General features: G+C 33.4%; 1 protein-coding gene across 1 annotated transcript in view; it reads left to right on the forward strand.

The window, feature by feature from the left end:
* RICTOR (RPTOR independent companion of MTOR complex 2) overlaps positions 1-23,033 on the forward strand; it is a 124,944-nt gene that overhangs the window by 57,217 nt on the left and 44,694 nt on the right. Inside the window, exons 4-9 of the mRNA XM_080803916.1 lie at positions 474-538; positions 1,571-1,702; positions 9,947-10,010; positions 13,843-13,969; positions 16,938-17,107; positions 22,502-22,569. Coding sequence (XP_080660042.1) covers positions 474-538; positions 1,571-1,702; positions 9,947-10,010; positions 13,843-13,969; positions 16,938-17,107; positions 22,502-22,569 — 626 coding nt within the window. The remainder of the gene's footprint in view (positions 1-473; positions 539-1,570; positions 1,703-9,946; positions 10,011-13,842; positions 13,970-16,937; positions 17,108-22,501; positions 22,570-23,033) is intronic.

The raw sequence follows: 23,033 nt of genomic DNA on the forward strand, positions 1-23,033 counted from the left end.
TAAATTGATACTGACTAAATACTAACTGAAAATAAAAATAACAGTAACGTATTATGGGGCTTGAAAGAAAAAACATCAGTAAAGTGAAAGGTGAGGCATGTATTGAAGTTCAAATGTCAAGAGTCTAGCATTGTTGAGGACATGGTAATAGTTTCTCTTTAGACTGTGATTAATAGTGCATGTTGTAAGCTCAATGGTAACCATTTAAAATAGTAAACTTATTGAGGGGGAAAACAGAATAATAAAAAGTAATTGGTTGCTTCAAATGAAAACAAAAAGGAGGGTTAAATCTAAAACTGGCAAGTCAAATAAAAAACCAATAAGGTGATAGCAATATGTGTATTTGAACAGTAGATATATTTTCTAGAATTTTGTTAAAGAAAAATGCCTTATTTTTCAGTCTAAAAAGTAATGTAAATATAAATAGACAAAAATACTTAACACATATTCACATCCTTTTGTTTTTCTGACAGCTCCTTTGTGATATTGGCCATAGTGAAGAAAAATTGGGTTTTAACTATGAGGATATCATAATTTGGTAAGTATAGTTTAATTCCCTCCCTCACCCTTCTAGGTTTTAGTAATTTCAATTCAGTAATTTTAAACTAAAAGGATAGTATAACACATTATATTTGATTTTGTAGAAACAGTTGTTTGAACATTAGAAAAATTCAAGATTGCCAATATTTTTGCTTATCCTGTTGTTCTTACTGTTGCTTTGTAATTAAAGAATCAAAGCTAATGATGAGAAATACCTGGATTTCTATAATTTAAACTTCTAAATTAAACATGAAATTCACAGAACAAAAGTTCTTAAATTTTCCTAAGAAGAAGAAGAACCTGTATGATTATCTCTAGACCTTACTTGAGACGAAGTGTGCTTATGGCAAACTATTTTCTCAAGTCTAACAACAGAGAGACATTGTGTTCTAATTTCATAGCCATCTTTTTGGTGTGCTTGGGAATTAAAATTTATATTGTCTATGCCTACCGTGAGGAAGTATTAATTGATTTAAACCAATGATTCTCTGAGAGGAGTGGAAGTAGGTAGGCAGAGGGAAATAGATTGTAGAGACATATGTGATACACCTTGAAAAAGGCATATTTAATTTCCCATTCTTTTTTTTTTTAAAGATTTTATTTATTTATTTGACAGACAGAGATCACAAGTAGGCAGAGAGGCAGGCAGAGAGAGAGAAGGAAGCAGGCTCCCTGCTGAGCAGAGAACCCGATGCGGGGCTCGATCCCAGGACCCTGAGATCATGACCTGAGCCGAAGGCAGAGGCTTTAACCCACTGAGCCACCCAAGCGCCCCTAATTTCCCATTCTTTATATAAAATAAAGTACAGAAGGTAGAACAAAATAACGTTTTCTTGAGTAAGAATATGCTAAGGCACCACAGATTAAAAAATAACAATATTAGTGAAGTTCCATGGCTTACAGTGAATGATTTATATACATAGTTAGAAAATCACAAGTAGTCTTGCTTATTTTAACTGAGGAAGAATTTGGTACCATAATTTTATGTGTATTTGGAATTCATGCAGCAAAACTTTTTGTTTTTATGCAGTTTGCGGTTAGCTTTATTGAATGAAGCAAAAGAAGTACGGGCAGCAGGGCTGCGAGCTCTTCGATATCTCATCCAAGACTCCAGTATTCTGCAGAAGGTGCTAAAATTGAAAGTGGACTATTTAATAGCAAGGTAATTTTCCTAGAGCTGTCTGTGTTTTTAAAATTATGTATTAAGTTTCAACATACATATCACAAAGTATACAGATTTTTAGTGTAAAGCCTAATAATTTTTAGAGATCTATACAACCAAGTACCCCATTATCCTGAATAAGATATTTTCTTCATCCCAGTCAAGTTCCCATGTGTCTCCAACCAGTAGTAAACATTATTCTGCCTTTTCTCATTGTAAACCAGTATTTCCTGTTCTTGAGCATCATATGTTGGAAAAATACATGGTTACTCTTTCCTTAATGTTATTTGTCAGATGTATCTGTGTTGGTTTTTTTTTTTTAAAGGCTGTATAATATATCATGTAATGAATAGACTATAATTTTTTCCATTCTATTGGTGGTTTTCTGGGTTGCTTTCAGATTTTTGCTCTTTTGGATAAAGCTGCCCTGAACATTCCTATAGGTAGATATATGCACTCATTTTTCTTAGATATATATGTAGGAGTGGAACGAACTGCTAGGTCATAGGTTTATGTCTATTTAGCTTTGCTACATACTGCCAGTTTTCCATAATTATTATACCGATTTATATTCCTGCCAACAACGTTTGAGAGCTCCAGTCTGTCTATATTCTCATCAGCATTTGCTTTTAGTTTTTAATTGTAGACTTTCTGCTGTATTATTTTTGTGAGTTTCATTGTGGTTTTAATTTGCATTTCCCTAATGAGTAGTGATATTAAGCACTTTTCATTTGTTTGTTGGCTGTTTGAACATCCTCCTTGTCTTTTGCTCATTTGTAAATTGGATTATCTGTCTATCTCATTATATAGGAGTTCTTGATGTTCTGGATATGATTCCTTTCAGGTATATGTTTTGACGTTGTCTTCTCCAAGTCCGTCTGTTTGCCTTTTCTCTCTTCCCAATTAGTAAAATCCAGTTTTATAGTTAATGCTCTTGGGCTCTTTGGAAGATACTGTTCTTTGTTTTCTTCTAAAAGGTTTTATTCCTCTATATGTTTAATTAGGTGTCAGGTCATAATTCATTTTTATTTTTATGGATAATGAAGTACACTTTAGCAGGATTTATTTAAAAGATTATCCTCTGGTGTCTAGGTTAGTGACAGTACTACTTGTAAACCAGGTACCCGTAAGTATGGATCTGTTTTTGCATTCCCTTTTCTTTTTAGTTTGTCTATTCTTGCCCATTTCTGACTATTTTAATGACTGAAGCTTGATAGTAACTGTTAATATCTGTTGGTATAAGTCTTCCAATTTTTCTTCCTTAAGACTATTGGCTATTTTATGTTCTGCATTTTCATATGAATTTTAGAATCAGCTTGTCCATTTCCTTAAAACATTCTAGGATTTTAGTAGTAATTGCATTGAAGCGCTAGATTATTTTGGGGTGAATTGATACCTTAATAACATTGACTGTTCTAAGTATTTATTTGGAACTTTAATTTCAACAGTATTTTGTGGTTTTTTATGCAGAGACCTTGCACATTACTTGCTATGCTCATTCTAAGGTATTTTTTTCAATTTTTTAATTTTTTTATAAACATATAATGTATTTTTAGCCCCAGGGGTACAGGTCTGTGAATCGCCAGGGTCACGCACTTCACAACACTCACCACAGCACACAGACCCCCCAATGTCCATAACCCCACCACCCTCTCCCTCCCCCCTCCCCCCAGCAACCCTCAGTTTGTTGTGCGAGATTAAGAGTCTCTTATGGTTTGTCTCCCTCCCGATCCCATCTTGTTTCATTTATTCTTTTCCTACCCCCCAAGCCTCCCACGTTGCATCTCCACTTCTTCATATCAGTGAGATCATATGATAGTTGTCTTTCTCCTATTGACTTATTTCGCTAAGCATAATACCCTCTAGTTCCATCCACATCGTCGCAAATGGCAGGATTTCATTTCTTTTGATGGCTGCATAGTAATCCATTGTATATATATACCACATCTTCTTTATTCATTCATCTCTTGATGGACATCTAGGTTCTTTCCACAGTTTGGCTATTGTGGACATTGCTGCTATAAACATTCGGGTGCATGTGCCCCTTTGGATCACTACATTTGTATCTTTAGGGTAAATACCCAGTAGTGCAATTGCTGGGTCATAGGGTAGCTCTATTTTCAACTTTTTGAGGAACCTCCATGCTGTTTTCCAGAGTGGTTGCACCAGCTTGCATTCCCACTAACAGCGTAGGAGGGTTCCCCTTTTCTCCACATCCTTGCCAGCATCTGTCATTTCCTGACTTGTTAATTTTAGCCATTCTGACTGGTGTGAGGTGGTACCTCATTGTGGTTTTGATTTGTATTTCCCTGATGTCGAGTGATGTGGAGCATTTTTACATGTGTCTGTTGGCCATCTGGATGTCTTCTTTGCAGAAATGTCTGTTCATGTCCTCTGCCCATTTCTTGATTGGATTACTTGTTCTTTGGGTGTAGAGTTGGATTAGTTCTTTATAGATTTTTGATACTAGCCCTTTATCGGATATGTCATTTGCAAATATCTTCTCCCATTCTGTCAGTTGTCTTTTGGTTTTGTCGACTATTTCCTTTGCTATGCAAAAGCTTTTGATCTTGATGAAGTTCCAATAGTTCATTTTTGCCCTTGCTTTCCTTGCCTTTGGCAGTGTTTCTAGGAAGAAGTTTCTGTGGGTGAGGTCTAAGAGGTTGCTGCCTGTGTTCTCCTCAAGGATTTTGATGGATTCCTTTCTCACATTGAGGTCCTTCATCCATTTTGAGTCTCTTTTCGTGTGTGGTGTAAGGAAATGGTCCAATTTCATTTTTCTGCATTTGGTTGTCCAATTTTCCCAACACCATTTGTTGAAGAGGCTTTTTTCCATTGGACATTCCTTCCTGCTTTGTCGAAGATTAGTTGACCATAGAGTTGAGGGTCTATTTCTGGGCACTGTGTTCTGTTCCATTGATCTGTTGTCTGTTTTTGTAGCAGTACCATACTGTCTTGATGATGACAGCTTTGTAATAGAGCTTGAAGTCTCGAATTGTTATACCACCAACTTTGGCTTTCTTTTTCAATATTCCTTTGGCTATTTGAGGTCTTTTCTGGTTCCATTCTAAGGTATTTTTTTATGATAGTATTAATGTAAGTTAAATTTTTCTTTTTCATATTTTTTTGCTGAATAATTGTGAGTTTTTGGTTTTGGTTGTGGGTTTGGATACTAAACTCTTATCTGTTGATCTTGCTGGATTCACAAGAAAACAATTCTAATTGTTTTAAAATTTGTTTTAGAGTTTCTGTATACGTAGCATTAATTGCAAATGATGACTTTTATTTTTTCCTTTCCAATCCTTATATCTTTCTTTTTCTTGCCTTATTGCACTGGTTAATATTGCAGTGATTAGAAATAGTGATAGTGGACAACTTTGTTTTCCTCCTGAACTCGGATTAAAAGTACTCAGTATTTTACTGTTACTTATGATACTTGCTGTAGGCTTTTTGTGGATTTTTTAATATTCCTTGTTTGCATTCCTGAAGTAAACACCACATGTTCACTGTGTGTTTTGTCCTTTTTAAATATTAACTGACATCAGTTTGTTAATAGTTTTTGGAAGCTTTTTGTAGCTAAGTTCATGAGAGGTGGTATTGGCCTATATTTTTTCCTTCTTTTAATGTTCTTGTTTAGGTGTGGTATCAGGATTTTTTTTTTTCTTCGCAAAACAACTGGGGAAATGTTACCCTATTTTTATATTTTCTGGAAGAATTTATATAAGATAGGTTTTATTTTTTTTTTCCTACATGGTTAGTAGAATTCACCAGTGAATCTGTCTGGGCATAGGGCTTTCTTTCTTAGGAAGTTTTTTTGCTTTGTTTTTTAAGATTTTATTATTTATTTGTCAGAGAGAGCATACAAGCAGGGGGAACAGCAGGCAGAGGAAGAAGCAGGCTCCCCATTCAGCAAGGAGCCCAACATGGTGCTGTATCCCAAAACCCTAGGATAATGACCTGAGCCTAAGGCAGCCGATTAAACCTATCCAGCCACCCAGGCATCCCTTTTTAAGGAAGTTTTAAGATTATGGATTCCATTTCTTCAGCAGATATAGTACTATTCAGATTTTCTCCTTCTTTTGTTAGTCATTTTGAAGCTTTGTTACTACATTCATATTTAGAATTGTTAAACCTTCACATTGGGCTAGTCTTTCTATAGTTATGAAATGTCCCTTTTTATTCCTGGTAATACTTCTCTTATGAGTATGCATGTTATATTAAAATGGCTATACTCACTTTGATTTAGGGCTTGCAGGATATATCTTTTACCATCCTTTTACTTTCTGTTGTTTATGTCCTTACGTTTAAGTTTCTGGCCTATAAACATCATATAGATTTTTTTTGTTCGTTTTTAAATCTAGTTTGACTATCTAATTTGTCTTCTAATTGGAATATTTAGACTGTGTCTAGTGGATTTTTATATGTATGGTCTGTGGGCTTTATGCACTTTAATTTTATGTATGTTTATGAGTTTTTTCATCTTAATTTTCTCATATACTTGAGTTTGTTTGCTGTCTTGAGATTTGTCACATCTGTTCTTTGTCCTTATGTTTCTCCTTTTCTCTTTCTTTTGGAATTGTCAAGATTTTCTTTTCCTCCCCTATTAATACCTTGGTTATAAAATATTTCCTTCTTTTAGCAATTGATATTAAGGTTTAGTATTTTATTACAACCAGAACAGTACAGGAAACCTCTTACAGTTTATATCATCTTCCTTCTGCTTTTTATATTATTGCTGTTGCTTTTATTTCTACAGATATTTATAACCCTACAAGATAGTTTTGTTGTTGTTTTAAACTGGAACTATTGGTACATACATATATATATTTTTTAAGATTTTATTTATTTATTTGATAGAGAGACAGTGAGAGAAGGAACACAAGCAGGGGGAGTGAAAGTGGGAGACAGAGGCCTCCTGCTGAGCAGGGAGCCTGATACAGGGCTCCATCCCAGGACCCTGGGATCACGACCCTAGCCAAAGGCAGTTGCTTAACCAACAGCCACCCAGGTGCCCCTATTGATACATATTTTTAAAGATCTATTTATTTGAGAGAGAGAGAGAGCATGGGGGGAGGGGCAGAGGGAAAGAATTTTAAGCAGGCTCCCTGCTGTGTGTGGAGCCCAGTGCAGGGCTCCATCTCAAAACCCATGAGATCATAACCTGAGCTGAAACCAAGAGTCGGACGCTTAAGCCTGTTGAGGTGTCCCTAAACTGGAACTGTAGACATTTACCTACATTATTTACGCATTCCAGTATCCTTCCTTCTGGCATTTGTACATTTTCATTCATCTGTTTGATTTATCTGTTTGATAAATTTCCTTTACTGTTCCTTTTAGTGCAGGTCTACTCAAGATAAATTCTTTCACCTTTTTTTTTTTTTTTGGTCTGTAAATGCCTCTATTTTGCCTTCATATTTGAAAGCTATTTTTATGATTGGTTTCTATTTTTTATGCTTTATATAAGTTATTGTCTTCTGGGTTTTTTTTGTTTTGCTTTGTTTTCTTTAAACCTGGTGAACAGCAAGTAGTCTCTTCTTACTGTTCCTTCTGGCTACTTTAAAGGTTTTCTTCTGTTTTAGTCATTCATTCTTCTCTCATATCCTCTCATACTCCAGTTATATAGTATTGAATCTGTTCACTGTCTCACATGTCTCTGATGTTATTTTCAGTTTTTATTGTTAATTTTTGGCTTCAATGTGTTTGCTTTCTACTCACCTGTTTTTTCCTTCATCCTGCTATTAAATCAGTCTCTTCAAGTTTTAATTTCAGTTACTGTATTTCTATCGTTTGTTTTACTCTTATCTTAGAGATTCCAGGTTGCTGCTTTCTTTTTCCATGTTTCCTTCTATTTACTTGATCATATTTATCATAGTGATTTATAGCCTTCTTAGGACAACACCAATATGTGACTCACCTGTGTTCTATTTCTGTTCTTGTTCTCTTTCTTGCTTTTTAGTTACTTGGCCCTTTATTTTAAAGCATACCTCATGTTATTACATGATTGGATGTGAGCATTGCATATTCAGAATATTTTACTCTGGATCATGCTGTTTTTCTCTTAAGAGAGTTAAGCTTTATTCTATAATGTTGGCTTATAACACTGATTTTGTTTAGTTTTAGCTTTCTCTTTGATCTAAGGAATGGCTGTTTGGGATCTCAAATGACAGTTGTTGATGTTGAACAGAACCTCTTCACCTTGACCAGCCTTAAGATAAAATATCTATCTAGAGTGTTATGTACCTGCTCAAATTTCTGCTTACTTCCTTAGCTTCCTAGGAGTAGCTTTTTGTTTGGTTCCTTGGATTTCTTTTTGTTTTTGTTTTTTTTCCACCCATCTTGATACTATATTTATTTATTTATTGTTTATTTTCTCACCATGGTACATACCCTCCCGAATGTCCATCACCCAGCTACCCCATCCCTCCCACCCTCCTCCCCGCCAGCAACCCTCAGTTTGTTTCCTGAGATTGTATCTCCCTCTCTGATTTCATCTTGTTTCATTTTTCCCTCCTTTCCCCCTATGATCCTCTGTCTTGTTTCTCAGATTCCTCATATCAGTGAGATCATATGATAATTGTCTTTCTCTGATTGACTTATTTCAGTTAGCATAATAGTTCTGTCCACGTCATTACAAACGGCAAGATTTCCTTTTTTGATGGCTGCATAGTATTCCAGTGTGTGTGTGTGTGTGTGTGTGTGTGTGTGTGTGTATGTGTACACACCACATCTTCTTTATCTATTCATCTGTTGATGGACATCTGGGCTCTTTCCATTGTTTGACTATTGTGGACATTGCTGCTATAAACATTGGGGTGCATGTGCCCCATCAGATCACTACAGTTGTATCTTTGGGTAAATACCCAGTAGTACAGTTGCTGGGTTGTAGGGTAGTTCTATTTTCAACTTTTTGAGGAAACTCTATACTGTTTTCTAGAGTGGCTGCACGAGCTCGCATTCCTACCAACAGTGTAGGAGGGTTCCCCATTCTCCACATCTCTGTTTTGCACAGCATAGAGATTGGCAAGTGCCTTGGAGAAGAGATTGCATGAAGATTTGCATTCACTTTCCTATGTTTTGTTTTCTTTGGGATTTTTTCCCATCAAGTCATGGCCACATTGGCTGCATTAAAGTTCATTCTTTCTCTCCAGTCTAGAAAGATTTTTGCTTTCTGTTAAGACTCTATTCCTCTAAAACTGGGGATTGACAGGTGCCCTTAGGGACAAAGCCTGGTTGGATGTGGAGCTTGTGCATGTCTTTCCAGGGATCCATTGCCCTTTTAACAGTTTTCACAAGTATTTTGTTTATCCTTTACGGTTGTCTTTGGCTAGAGGGGTGGTCTGATCCAACCTCTCTGGTGTGGCCACAAATTGAATTCTGTTATTTATTTCTTTATAAAAATTTTTTAGATTTTATTGTATTCAGATAGAAGAAATTCTTCTTTGAGAAGCAAACTATATGTATTGATGAGAATAGTGAACTACCATAAGTAAAAATTATTTGGCTAAATAAACCAAAAACTCTTAAAAAATTGAGTAATTTAATAAATTTTACAGAAAAGCGTTAGTTAAGTGATATCTGATTGACCACTAATTTTTGAAGTGCATTTATAAAATTATATTTGGTAAAATAGAATTATTGTGGCTACTGTATAAGACTTTTAACGTCGTAATATATAAAATGTACGTCCTGGTTAAAATCACTTTTTTTTAAAAAATGACTCCATGCTCAGTGTGGAGCCCAACACGGCTTAAATTCACAACCCTGAGATCAAGACCTGAGCTAAGATCAAGCGTCAGTTGCTCATCTGACAGATACACCCATATGCCCCTAAAAAATCACATTTCAACTAAGACAAGGTGGAAATGTTTTTTCTTCACAATTTTTATAAAATTATGAATTTTTATCAAAAATAGGTTAATTGTTTTTTCAGTAGATTTCTGATACTTTGCTTTATATGTATGTTTATTGTTTCTCTATTTTTGATGTATTTAATTCTGTAAATTATTTACTGTAGTCTTTTCTGGAGTTTTAAATGAAATAATTTTGAAGTACCTTACTATAACAAATATTTATCACAAGAGAACTGAATGTAAGTTAAGAAAATAATGTCTGCTAGTTTTAAAACCATGTTAAAATTTTAAAATACCATATTAACATTATGAAGATGGGTCTGATCTGGTGGTATTATAAAAAATTGTTTAATAAGATTTTTATCAATAACTAAATATTTTGTGTATTATTTAGGTGCATTGACATACAGCAGAGCAACGAGGTAGAGAGGACACAAGCACTTCGATTAGTCAGAAAGGTATGCTCTATGTCTGAGAGAGAAGGCAGATTTTTGGTGTTTATATTAAGTATTTTACATTTTTAGATTTAGACTATTTTGTGAAATCTTTATATTAAAATTTAAAGGCTAAATTCTCATTAAACATTTTTGTTAAAATTATATGAGGTAAATAGGTCTGTTAAACTTAGAGGTAAGCGTAAATATTTTGTGTAATTATTCTGTGTGATTGGGTACAGCTAGGACAATATTTTTTAATAAAATATTCACTGTAAGGAATACGGTTGTTCCCCCACCCATTATCTGGAGTTTTAGTTACCTGAGGTCAACCGTGGTTTTCCTTCTGCCATATGGTTAGAAGGTCTATAGTAGACTAATGTTACGTCACAATACTTACATCATCACCTCACTCATCTCATCACATAGGAATTTTATCATCTCACATCACCACAAGAAGGGTGAGTACAGTACAATAAGCTATTTTAAGAGAGAGAGAGACCCCATTCATATAAATTTTATTATATTACAGTTCTATTTTATTGTTATTGTTGCTAATCTCTTGCTGTGCCTAATTTATGAGTTAAACTTATTGTAGATATGTATGGACAGTAAAAAAAATAGTATACTTTTGAACTTCATGGGTCTACTTATGTAAATTTTTTTTCTGTAAATATAGAACTGTAAATGTATTATCTCTTATGATTTTCTTAACATTTTCTTTAGCTTCCTTTATTGTAAGAACATAGTCTATAAAACATACAGAATATGTTTAACTGTTTATGTTATCGGTAAGGCTTTCAGTCAAACTATACTTTTAGTATAGTTTATGTATAGAGTTCAGTACTGTCTGTGGTTTCAATATCCACTTGGGGGTTTTGGAACATATCCCCCATGGATAAGAGAGTGGGGAAGAACTACTGTATTTCTTCCTTAGTAGACACGTAAATGAAATTACTACTTTTTTGATGTAGTATTGGAGAAAGAGGATTACTTGTTCCCCACTCTACTTTTACTTGTATGTTTGGAGTTAATACCATTAAAAGAATGTCACAGAGCGTTACAAGCTGGTTTTGGGGTCAAATTTAGATAGAGTCCATAACAGTTTCAATTAGCAGTTCAGACCATTTTACAGGATAGGTCAGAATCTAAATTCTGCATTAGAGCGTGGTAGGGATAACCCATAATGCTTCTAATGAGAGGTTTTCACGGAATTTTTTGTTGTTAATTAATGTGATACCCTCATGGCAAAACATTGAACTAACAGTTAACTTGGTAAGGACAGCTATGTATGAATTTTTTCATGTTTCATCCTAAGTATCCTGTTTCATCCTAAGCATTTATGAGACTTACGCAGTATATGGTTGCTTTAATGTAAAAACATCAAAAATTATTTAAATTATTTAAAAAAGTGAAATTTTTAACCCTTCTCTTTACTCACCTTTGAATTCAGTTATGTCCACATACTTCAGAATGGTAGAGTATTGAATTTGTACATTAACTAGATCTCCTCTTTTTCTCTTTTATTTCAATTGTCCAGCTTGGGGTTAGTAGTAATACCCACAGGTGAGCATAGTAAGGAAGAGGTAAATGGATGAATGGCTTAAAAGATATTTACAATTCTAATAAGAGTAATATTGAAGATAGATTACAGTATTTCTGTCAGTGGGTAGAGAGTCATATTGAGGCTGTGATTTCACTCCTCAAATTTTTTGTTTCTAAGATTTTATTTATTTATTTGACATAGAGAGATCACAAGTTGGCAGAGAGGCAGGCAGAGAAAGAGGGGGAAGCAGGCTCACTGCTGAGCAGAGAGCCTGAAGTGGGGTTTGATCCCAGGACCCTGAGATCATGACTGAGCTGAAGGCAGAGGCTTAACCCATGGAGCCACCCAGGCACCCCTTGTAAAATGTTTTGGCACATTACAATTTAGTTTGTAAACATCCCAGTAGAAGTAAATAGACCCTTAACAATTTAATAATGCTATGGCAAAAATATTGTTTTCTTCTGTTATCTTCTAAAACACAGAGTAATTTGAGGCAGATAACATTTGTGAATCCAAAGGCAGGAAAATTGCTTATACCTGATGGTAGGATGTAGACTCAGAGGAAGAATTGTGGTGCAGTGTTCCTCCCTGCTTTAGCTAAATGAAGATAAAATTAAGAGGAAGCATACTTGCTGAATGAATAGTGACCTCTATTGGTTAGAGGAACTGTAATTTCAGTAGTAATTTTTTTTTAAGATTTTATTTATTTATTTACAGAGAAAGACACAGCGAGAGAGGGAACACAAGCAGGGAGTGTGAGAGGGAGAAGCAGGCTCCCGAGTGAGCAGGGAGCCCTATGGGGCGCTCCATCTCCGGACCCTGGGATCATGACCTGAGCCAAAGGCAGATAGATGCTTAGTGACTGAGCCACCCAGGCGCTCCTCAGTAGTATTTTTTAACAACCAAAGCACATATTTCTTTTTTTCACCAACATCTTGGCAAGAGCTAGTAGAAATTAATGTTAATGTTATAATGGCTAGGTCACGATGGTTTTTTGTATGCATTTTAAAAGTTTTAAAATTTTCAATGTAAGTATTAATCTTCTTTATTTTAAAGAAAAGGTAGAAACATTTATTGCTTTAGGATAACTTTTCCATGAGTAATTAAGGAATATTCATGGTTTTTTTTTTTCCTTTTTCACCTATCTTCACTTGTCTCATTCATTTGGAAGATTTTTTGTTTCCATGCTCATTTTCAGTGTCTTTGGTTTTTTTTTTTTTTTTTTCCTTTCTCTCCAGTCCAGAGAATCTTTCCTGGTTTTTGTCTTTCTCTTCTTCTGTATAATTTTCCCACTTTTCAGCTATTACTACTCTTTATCCCCTTGAAATTCTACTCACTGCCTGCCTAATTTAAGCCATCAATTTTCCTTATATATTATTTCTTTATTCATATATAGTAAGAGATTAACATAGCACATATTTTTTTACAGTTGAAGGGGATTCATTTAGGGGTTCACTTGCCCTTGATACATAGGTTTATAAATCCAATAACATCTACTACAGATCAATTATCCCTACTCAGAGACCTATTATTTTGGAAATTGTTCACCTACCAGGCTTTGTTTATTAAGCAGTCATTAACTACATAATTTGTTTTCTTTCTAATTTCCAAACTGAAGATAATGTTATCTATTTTCATTATTACAAATATATTATTGCCAATTAAACTCTTCATTTAAAGTAAGATTTATCCAAAGTTTTGTCACCAGAAAAATACTGTTTGCATCATGCATTTTGAAATATTAAACATAGATTATGGATTACTAATTTTATCTTTTGGCATAGCAACAAGTGATGGTTAGAGGGAGATTATTAGACATCTATTGCAGTAAAGTGAGGAAGAATGAGGGCCCAAATTAGAGTTTGATGGGAGAGAGAATATGGATAGTGAGTAAATTGGTAGAACAGGACTTGGTGGCTATATATGGGGAAGAGTTAGGAATGGAACAGTGCAGTAGTGTGTTGACAGCTGTTGTTACCACTGACTTCCTTTGTCTAGGTACTGAAAAGTTGTATTAAATATAGTTCCTATTTGAGAGGAGCTTAGAATCTCAGAAACATTAAATATTGTCATTTAATTGATTTATAGTCTGAATTATTAGGGGAAAATAGCCAACATTTACCCATAGTAACAATGATTAACATTGCATCAATTAGTAACCCTTTGAAATGTTCTTATGAAGAAGATTAAAATTGATGCCTGGATCTTATAAATATTCCGTGGTTATAAACACCTCGATCTGAACAAAATAGGTTTTAAACATGTATTATGAAGTAAATAACTTCTTTTTCTGATTCCTCCTTGTTACAGATGATTACTGTGAATGCTTCCTTGTTTCCTAGCTCTGTGGCCAACTCATTAATAGCAGTTGGAAATGACGGACTTCAAGAAAGAGACAGAATGGTCCGAGCATGCATTGCCATTATCTGTGAACTAGGTCAGAATTCTCTTCAAGTAATGAAAATGAAGCATTTTAGGAATATATATATATATATATATACACATATACATATATATATATATAAGAATGTAACATTTTTTAATGTGAACTGGGTCAGAATTTTCTCCAAGTAATAAAAATAAAGTGTTTTAGAACAAATATAAGAATATGACATTTTAAAATGCCTTTCATGCGTGAATTCTCTTAGTTCTCTTAGTTATTGATACAAAGATAGGAAAAATTTAGTTTATAGGAATATAAGAATTGTCCAGATTCCAGTGTTGAGAATAAAATTGCTAAAGGTCTGGTTCTCAGACATTAGTTAACCACACTATATCTTGATGTGGGTTAAAAAACAATCTATTATACATTAAAAAAAAAATCTAAATGCAAAACAATTAAAGAGTGAAGTGGGGAAAAACAGAAAAAAATGGATGAGCATTTATCTGATGATTGTAAAGAAAAGGAGTCTTGAGTTATCAAAAGAAATGAACAGATTTCAGCAGCTATAGATTTTGTTAAAAGGAAACAAAAAAAACGCTCTGTGCTGGAGCAAACAAAAAAATAAATGTTACAAACATGAGAGGTAAGTAACTTATTTATATGCAGATCAGTAAGAAAAATAAATAATTCTCAAAGAAACATGACTAATCAATATATTTAGAAAGTTCAACCTCACTTAAAACCAAAAAATACACTTTTAAATGATAAGAGGTGATTTTTCCCACCAAAAGTAGAGCTCATGTAGGTTACATTCACTCTTGACATAATAAAGTTAATAACAAAGCCATAAACTAAATTTAAGAGAATCAAACCCTATTATTGAGATTTAAAGGTTCCATTCACAGTTTATACTTATTTAAAGACTTATTAAAGTCAGAAAGTTAATCAAGGACATTTTGAAAATAATAAAAATTTGACATGTCAGTATATGGGATGCTTGGAAAGCTGTATTCAGAGTTAACTTACATAAAATGCTTTTATAATTAAGCAAAAAGCAATGAAAATAAGTGAATGAGCCCAAGAAATAAAAAAAAAGAAGGAAAGAAAATCAACTTAAGGGTAAGCAGGAGGAAAGCAACAATGAAATTAAGAGTCCTAATTAGAGAACAAGACTGATGATTTAAAATAATCAGTTAGTTGGAGAGAAACATATATGGGTACCCAGAGATGCACTAATGTTTGAAAAACATGGAAGTCAGAGAAACACAGGATGAATATACAAATGAGGAAGAAAGAAATAGGAATTTTTTAAAATTATGAAATAATTTTTATAAATATTTGAAAATCTTATTGAAATGAATGGGTTTTTGGAGGAAATTTTATTTCCAGTTAACTCAAAAAATAGAAAACATAGTAAGATAAAAACCATAGAAGTACTTGATGAAATAATTGCCTTCAAAAAGACTTATTCAGGTAGTTTTGTCTTTAAAAAATTGTTCCAAGGAACAGAGTTCTTATATAATGTAAGCTAATTGAAAGTATTAAAATATGGAAACCTACCAATTTTTTAATGAAACTATCATTTTATATGCATATACACATAGATATACATATACCCACACCTATACACATATATAAAATAATTAAAACCTTTTTTGTTAACATTCTAGAATATTTCAGATCAGTACTGTATTATTCTTAATGGTAAATCTCTGTAAATACTATAAACTTAATTCCTAATTAAATTAGTATTGCTAAAAACTTTCAGCAGGTTAGTAAATTAAACTAATAAATGATGTTTACATATTGTAGATGATATATCTAGAAAACTCTGAATCAGCTGAAAAACAGAACTTAACTAATTCAAGACAGTAGAAATGTGAAAATATAGATTTATTTTGTGTTTCAGTGATAAAATTAGTAAATATATTAGAAAAAAAAATACTATTTCCAGAGTAGAAAAGAGAACTATGTATCACAAAACTTAGTAAGAAATGTATCACTTGTGCCTGTGTTTGGGGGGATACTTTTTACGTTTGAATTTGTCAAATTAATTCTTAATAATGTAGAAATGAGAACATTGGTTGTGTAGTAGAGGGAATACTGATTGAAAAGTGGTATGGGGGAACTTTCTAGATGATGAAATTTGTGTATCTTGATTGGATATTGGTTACAAGAATATAAAAATTCAAAATTTATTGAACTGTACTGTTAAAATCTGTGAATTTTACTCTCTGTAATTATACATACCTCAATGTAGGAAAAAAATAGAAGAAGCCTAATTTTAAAATAAGGCTAGAATAAACATGAGATATCCAACCATGAGAACATTTTTGAGAAACAATAATGAAGGGAAGGGAAAGGGTTTTGTTTGTTTTTTTTTTTAATAAAAACTTATTAAGCTCGGTGATTAAGAGAGAAAAATGAAAAGAAATTGCGTTGCAGACTATGATATATAGGGAATTAGTATATCAGAATAATAAAAATCAGATTGTGAAGCATGCTAGGATAATTGATTAAACATTTGAAAAAAGATTGAATTTATCAGTATTAAGCAAAACTCAATTTCCTGAGATTGAAAGCTGGAATGTTAATCATGAACTCATTTAAAACACATAGATGTATGTGTGGGCATGATCAGAAAAGGCCTGATCTTTGAAGTAAGGGAGGAGTTTCTGAGTTTAAAATCTAAGATTAAAATCCAAAGTTAAATTGCAAAGCAGATGAAAGATTTGAAATAGATGAAAAGCTAATATATTCCCATTAAATGAACAACTTCTTACAATTGATAGGAAAGAAAAACCATTCCAGTAAAATATGGACAAAGAATATAAAAAAGCAATTTGGGAAGAGTATATTCAATGACTCTTATTAGATACATTTATCCATGTTTTAAAAGTCTTTGAGTAGAAAGTTTTTCAAGTCAGAAAGGAAGTTGTTTCACCATATAATTCCAGATTTCTGATTACTTTTTATTATATATCCACTACATACTTTATTAAGTTTTTCTTTTTTATTTTAGCACTTCAGAATCCAGAGGTGGTGGCCCTTCGAGGTGGACTAAACACCATCCTGAAAAATGTGATCGACTGTCAATTAAGTCGAATAAATGAGGCCCTAATTACTACAATTTTGCACCTCCTTAATCATCCAAAGACCCGACAATATGTGCGAGCTGATGTAGAGTTAGAGGTAGGAACTTTAATATCCTTTTCTAGTTTTATAATATGACTTTAAATACATACCTAGTCTTGCTTTGAAATTTTAAAGTTAATAGATGCAGCACAGAGTTAATTACCAAACATAAATTAAGACTGACTTTTCCTCAGCAATATATATATATATATTTTTAAAGATTTTATTTATTTATTTGACAGACAGAGATCACAAGTAGGCAGAGAGGCAGGCAGAGAGAGAGGAGGAAGCAGGCTTCCTGCTGAGCAGAGAGACCGATGTGGGGCTCGATCTCAAGACCCTGAGATCATGACCTGAGCCGAAGGCAGAGGCTTCCTCAGCAATATTTTATAGCTCATTCCATTTGGACTGACTTGGAAATATTATGCTCAAGAATATTTCATCAATATATAAAGTGAAGTTTATTTTTTTATTATCTGTGAAAACTTTATTAAACCAATTATAGCACAAGTAAAGTTGCATATACATTTACCTGCTTATTTAAGAGAACTGTTTCTTTTTAAGAACTTTAGTATGTTAACTGTGTGGATAGCTCCTGCTAATTATATACTATTTATTTATTAACCCATGCTAAAATTCTCTGAACTTAGAGGCACTTGTTAGCAACTAATGACCATATATACTTGAAAGAAAAAGAATACGAATCTTTTCTTTTTAAAATATAGTGCAATTTAATTTTTTTACTATTTCAGTTTTTTTTTATAGTTAGTCTAAAATAATAAGACTGCTTTCTACTCTTTTTTATAATAAAGTGTGTAGTGGAGGTTAGAACAGAATTACTGCAAACTGATCTTAGAATTTATCTGTGTGAATGCACTACATTGTTGTCCATTGTAGATATTATTCAGAGTAAGATTAAACTAAGGATTTGTTTATATTAGGGTATGAAATTATGCAAAGTATAAAAGATGAATTGTTCTTTAGCATGTTTTTTGAAATCATTATATGGAATTTGTCTTCAGTCTTACAATTCTGGTTTTATTAAGGCCAGTAGAAGTATTTGAGATTATAAAAGTGACAGCTTTTATCATTAACTAATAAATAAGTAAAATTTTCTTCTCAACAAGTGATTTCAAATACAGTCATTATTCATGGGAGTCCATTGGGAATAAACTAGCATTTTTGATGTTTTATAGTATGTTTAGCCTGAATTTTTTTTAATCAGGTAGAACTATAATTTTAGGATTGGTGAGATGATTATAATAAAGGCCTATTTTTTTATTCCTATGTAATTATAAAACAAATTAGCCAAGCCTTTATTAATAAAAAAAAAAAAAACCTCAAAAGAATATGGTAGACATTTAAGTACAGGGGTGTCTTTGCTTATGTATCTATTTCTTTAAAACCACAAATGTTTCTTCTTTACTCCTCTAACAAGGTTTCCCCAAAATAGCATAGTGATTTAGAGCATAGACTTTGGACTATACAGATCTGGTTTTGATTTTTTTACTCCTATAATCTACTAGCTTTATGACTTGGACAAGTTATGAGCCTCTCTTGGACCCATTTTTTTCTTAGGTAAAAGGAAGGTCATGGTTTTCATTTTAAAGAATTATTGTGAACAATAAATACTGTCATAATAATAGTAGTTGTAATAACACCAGCTAACACTCATGTAATGCTTATAATGAGTTAGTATTTCCAGGCACTTTACATATGTTAATTCTAATCTGCATAAAATTCTGATCTTTGTACTTTAGTACCTAGCACATAGTAAATATTCAATAAATACTGTTTACCTTAGATATCATTCTTCATCATCTACTTTAATATCATCATCTTCATTTTATAGTCGCTGAGAATATTATCCTCATTTTTATTAATTATATTTTACAAAATTTGATTCTAAATTGATACTTTGATTTCCATTTCTCCATACAAAGGAACTGTTTTCAGTGCTGCTATCTCTGTTGTTAGGCTCACATCTGTCTTCCTCTTAAAAATCCCTTTTTAAATTTACTTTCGCTTTAATTTCTGCTATCTGTGATATGTTTCGACCTCAGACAGAAAAATGTGTGGATTTAATATAATGTATATAATGTATATAATATAGACAGTCTATAAGGATTGTAAATCAACTGTAATTTTTTGTAGTAATTTTTAAAAACTTTATCTTTTAAAGTTACACTTCAGAGTAGAATAAATTCGATCGCTCATAGCATCTGCTATGGAAACTACAAAACTGGAATAATTATGGAAGTCATATATTTAAAGCAGCATAGAGCTGTGAAAGCAATAAGAGCCAGAAAGAGTGGAATTTTTGAGAGGGAAGATTCTTTGAGAGTTGCCCTGAAGATCTACAGATGCTCTTGGGGGCATTTGCAGATTTGGGGCACAGGCTAAAGGCTAAGAACATGATGTGGGCTTAGTAGACCAGAGTATTTGGCAATCATGCAAGTATGGTAAGCCTAGAGATAGGAAAAGTCCCAGACTAAGTCTGATATACTCCTTTAGATATTTGCTGAAACAAGACTGTGTGGGACAAAAACTAGGATGTCAGAACCTGAGGTGGTAAGCACAATGGGGAACATGTTGTAGTCCCCAGTGCATAGAATGCAAAGACCTTTTAGGAGGGGCCATGGGCAAAAGTTGGAAGGCCCAAAAGCAGTAGTGAATTTACACTGGTTATATGTAATTACTTTTTTTCTTGGGGCCATTTATTGATCAATATATAACTAGAAACTGAAAATCCAGGTAGGCCTTTGCTGGGATCAGAAAAGCCAAAGTAGCTTTTGGCATTTGTGTGGTACTGAAACACTGATTTCTTGTTCTTGACATATCCCAAATTCTGAAGCTTTTCTGGGTGGGTAGCTAAAGATTTAAGTTCAAAACTTAAGAAATACGTAGAAAAGATTCCCAGTCTCTATTGCTAAGGAGAAAAATATTTGCTAAGTTCTCTATTGAAAATCCTGGAAGACCATACTTGAGGAATGGGGGAAAACCAAAGGTATCTTCAGTCTTCTTAAAATTACAGTGTAGTCTCAATTTAACACAGTTGGTGATAAAGATAAGGTGATCAGCCCCCCACCTTACTCTACCTAACAGAGGAGAGTATAAACCATTTCTGATAGAGGTAACATCATTTGGAATATTCACAATGTCTTGACATTCACTTATTAATTTGATTGAATGTCATGCAAAAAGATATGACCATTTGACTAAACACCCAAAAGAAAAACATTCTATAGAACCATACCCACAGGTGATCCAGATAGTGCAGTTAGAGGGAAAGCGTTTAAAACAACTATGAGTGTTATTTTAAACAACACCCAGGATGCCTGGGTGACAGTTGGTTAAGTGTCCGACTCTTGGTTTCGGCTCAGGTCATGATCTCAGGGTTGTGAGATCCAGCCTCACAGCGCAGCGTCTGCTTAAGACTATCTCACTCTCTCTGCTTCTCCCATTCCGTGCTCACTCTCACGTTCTCTTTTTTGCTGTCTCTCAAATCAGTCTTAAATAAATAAATAAAACAACCATGTGTAATTTGTTCAGGAAAATTAAGAAAAAAGAAAATAATGAAATAATGGTGAATTTGAACAGATCACTGAAACACATAAATGATTTCAGTAGAAGTTGTAGTACTGAAAAATACTTGAAATTCTGAACTCAATGAAAAGTGCATTTTGGACAAGAAGATATTAGTAAACTAGAGGAAAAGTCAATAAAAATATCCAGGGTAAAGCACAGAAAGGAAAAAGAAAGAAATGAACAGAACACACAAAAGTGATAAGATATAATTTTGTCTTTGGAGAAGAAAGAGAAAATGGGCAGAAGCAAATATCCAAAGAGACAATGGCCAGGACTTTTGTTTCTGAAACTGATGAAACTTTATGCTCACAAGGCTCACAAAACTCCGAATAAGATAATACAAAGAAAACATGTAGGCACATCATGGTAAGATTGTTGAAAACCAAGATAAATAAAAATCTTGAAAACAGCTTGAGAGGGGAAAAAAAAAACAAAAACATGTTACTTTCAAAGGAACATGTCTGATAGCTGATTCCCAACAGAACTCTTGAAAACTAGAAGACAGTCAAATGGCATCTTTAGAGCACGGAAAGGAGAATATGCCAGCCTAACCCAAAGAAAATGTCTTTCAAAAACAAAAGTAAAATAAAAGATTTTTTGAGACTAAGTAAAAAAAAGAGAAGACCAAACAGAATGTAAAGAAACACTACTCTTTCTTGGATTACTTGTGCTTACGTCAGGAAGACGCTAAAGCGGTCCAAGGGAAGGTACCTGTGGAGAGGAGCTGAACTCTGTCGCTGTCAATTAGCACATTGTGCATGAGCCATCTTGAAACAGGTCCTCCAGCTCCAGTCAAGGCTTCAGGTGACTGTAGCCTGACCAGTATTTTGACTGCAATCTTAATGAGGGCCCCAAACCGTAACTGCACAGCTAAGCCTGTCATAGACTGCTGTCTCCCAGGAACCATATGAGATAATAAATATTTATTGTTGCTTAAAAAATGACACACAGAGAGAATAAAAGAGTAAAGGAAGTCCTCAAGGGGAAAATGATCTAAGACAAACGAAGAAATTTAGGAAGGAATGAGTAGTGACAGAAAAGGCACATATATGACTAAATATAAAAGAATACTGATTGTCGAAAGCAATTTTAATAATGTCTTATGTATTTTAAGTTATATTTAATATTAAAAGTTAGACCACAGTAATGCAGTAGGCGTGGTGAGAGAGTTGATAAATGAGATATAGTGGTTAAAAGTTTAAAATAAGTGACTTTAGCAAGATTGCTAAATACTAGGGTAATACACCAAATAACTTGGATTTTTTTATACTAGCACCCCAAGGAGGGTGTAATAAACCACTTAATAATGTTCAAAAATAAGCAAAACTAAGTCATGGTTTTAAAATGGGTTAGGTGGTGACTGAATTTAGGAATAAGGAGGCTTTAAGGATTCTAATGTCTTCTTCATCTGGTGCTAGTTAGAGGGATGGACTTAGTTTGAGAAGATACACCAAACCTTAGATTAATGGGTTGTGCATCCAAAATTTAATTTGTACATTAAAAATACTCAACTTGGGCACCTAGGTGGCTCAGTCTGGTCTGCCTTCTGCTCAGGTCATGATCCCAGGGTCCTGGGATTGAGGCCACATCTGGCTCTCTGCTCAGCAGGGAGCCTGCTTCTCCATCTCCCCTTGCTCTTCCCCCTGCTCATGCTCTCGCTCTGTCAAATAAATAAAATCTTAAAATAAAATAAAAAATCACGCATATATTCCTTGATGATGAGTTTGAAGAACCAAGTTTCTCAAACAGCATACCCAATAAAGATACAGAGAAGTGAAGTTAATTTTAGCTTGTTACAGGAAGAATGTGTTTTATAATAAACACTAAATTTTTTCTTCTTTTTCTCCTTTTTTTTTTTACTAGCGAATTTTAGCACCCTATACTGATTTTCACTACAGACACAGTCCAGATACAGCTGAAGGACAACTCAAGTAAGTACCATTTGTTCCTAGTAATTTATAAGGCAGTGTGTATGTTGCTGTTAAAGCTTTTAGGTTTGTCTGATTGCATGTAGAGTTAGAGCAATGAGAGTTTAAGTAAATTTCCTCAATGAGAGCTTAAGTAAATTTTCACTAATAGGAAATTTATGTTGTGGTTCTCATAATTAGCTGTGGTTTAAGAAATTAAAAAGTTATGAGAAATTTAAAGACTCAATTTCTTATTTAAAATAATGTAAGATAGATTGCAATAAAAACCTAGATCTTTAATTATTTTTCTGTTGTATGTATTTTTAGCATAATTATATTAAGAGACTTAAAAGAATGAAATCATAACAGGGAATAGAATGAAGAGCTGCCTTAACAAACTGACTAAGCAGAATGATATTCTGTAGAATTTTGAAAGTAAGGTTAGTGGGAAAGTAAAAGGAGATAAAGTAAAGGTTGTTTTCTAGGAA

This window comes from Martes martes, assembly GCF_963455335.1.
Source record: "Martes martes genome assembly, chromosome: 5".
In the NCBI taxonomy this organism is placed as follows: domain Eukaryota; kingdom Metazoa; phylum Chordata; class Mammalia; order Carnivora; family Mustelidae; genus Martes; species Martes martes.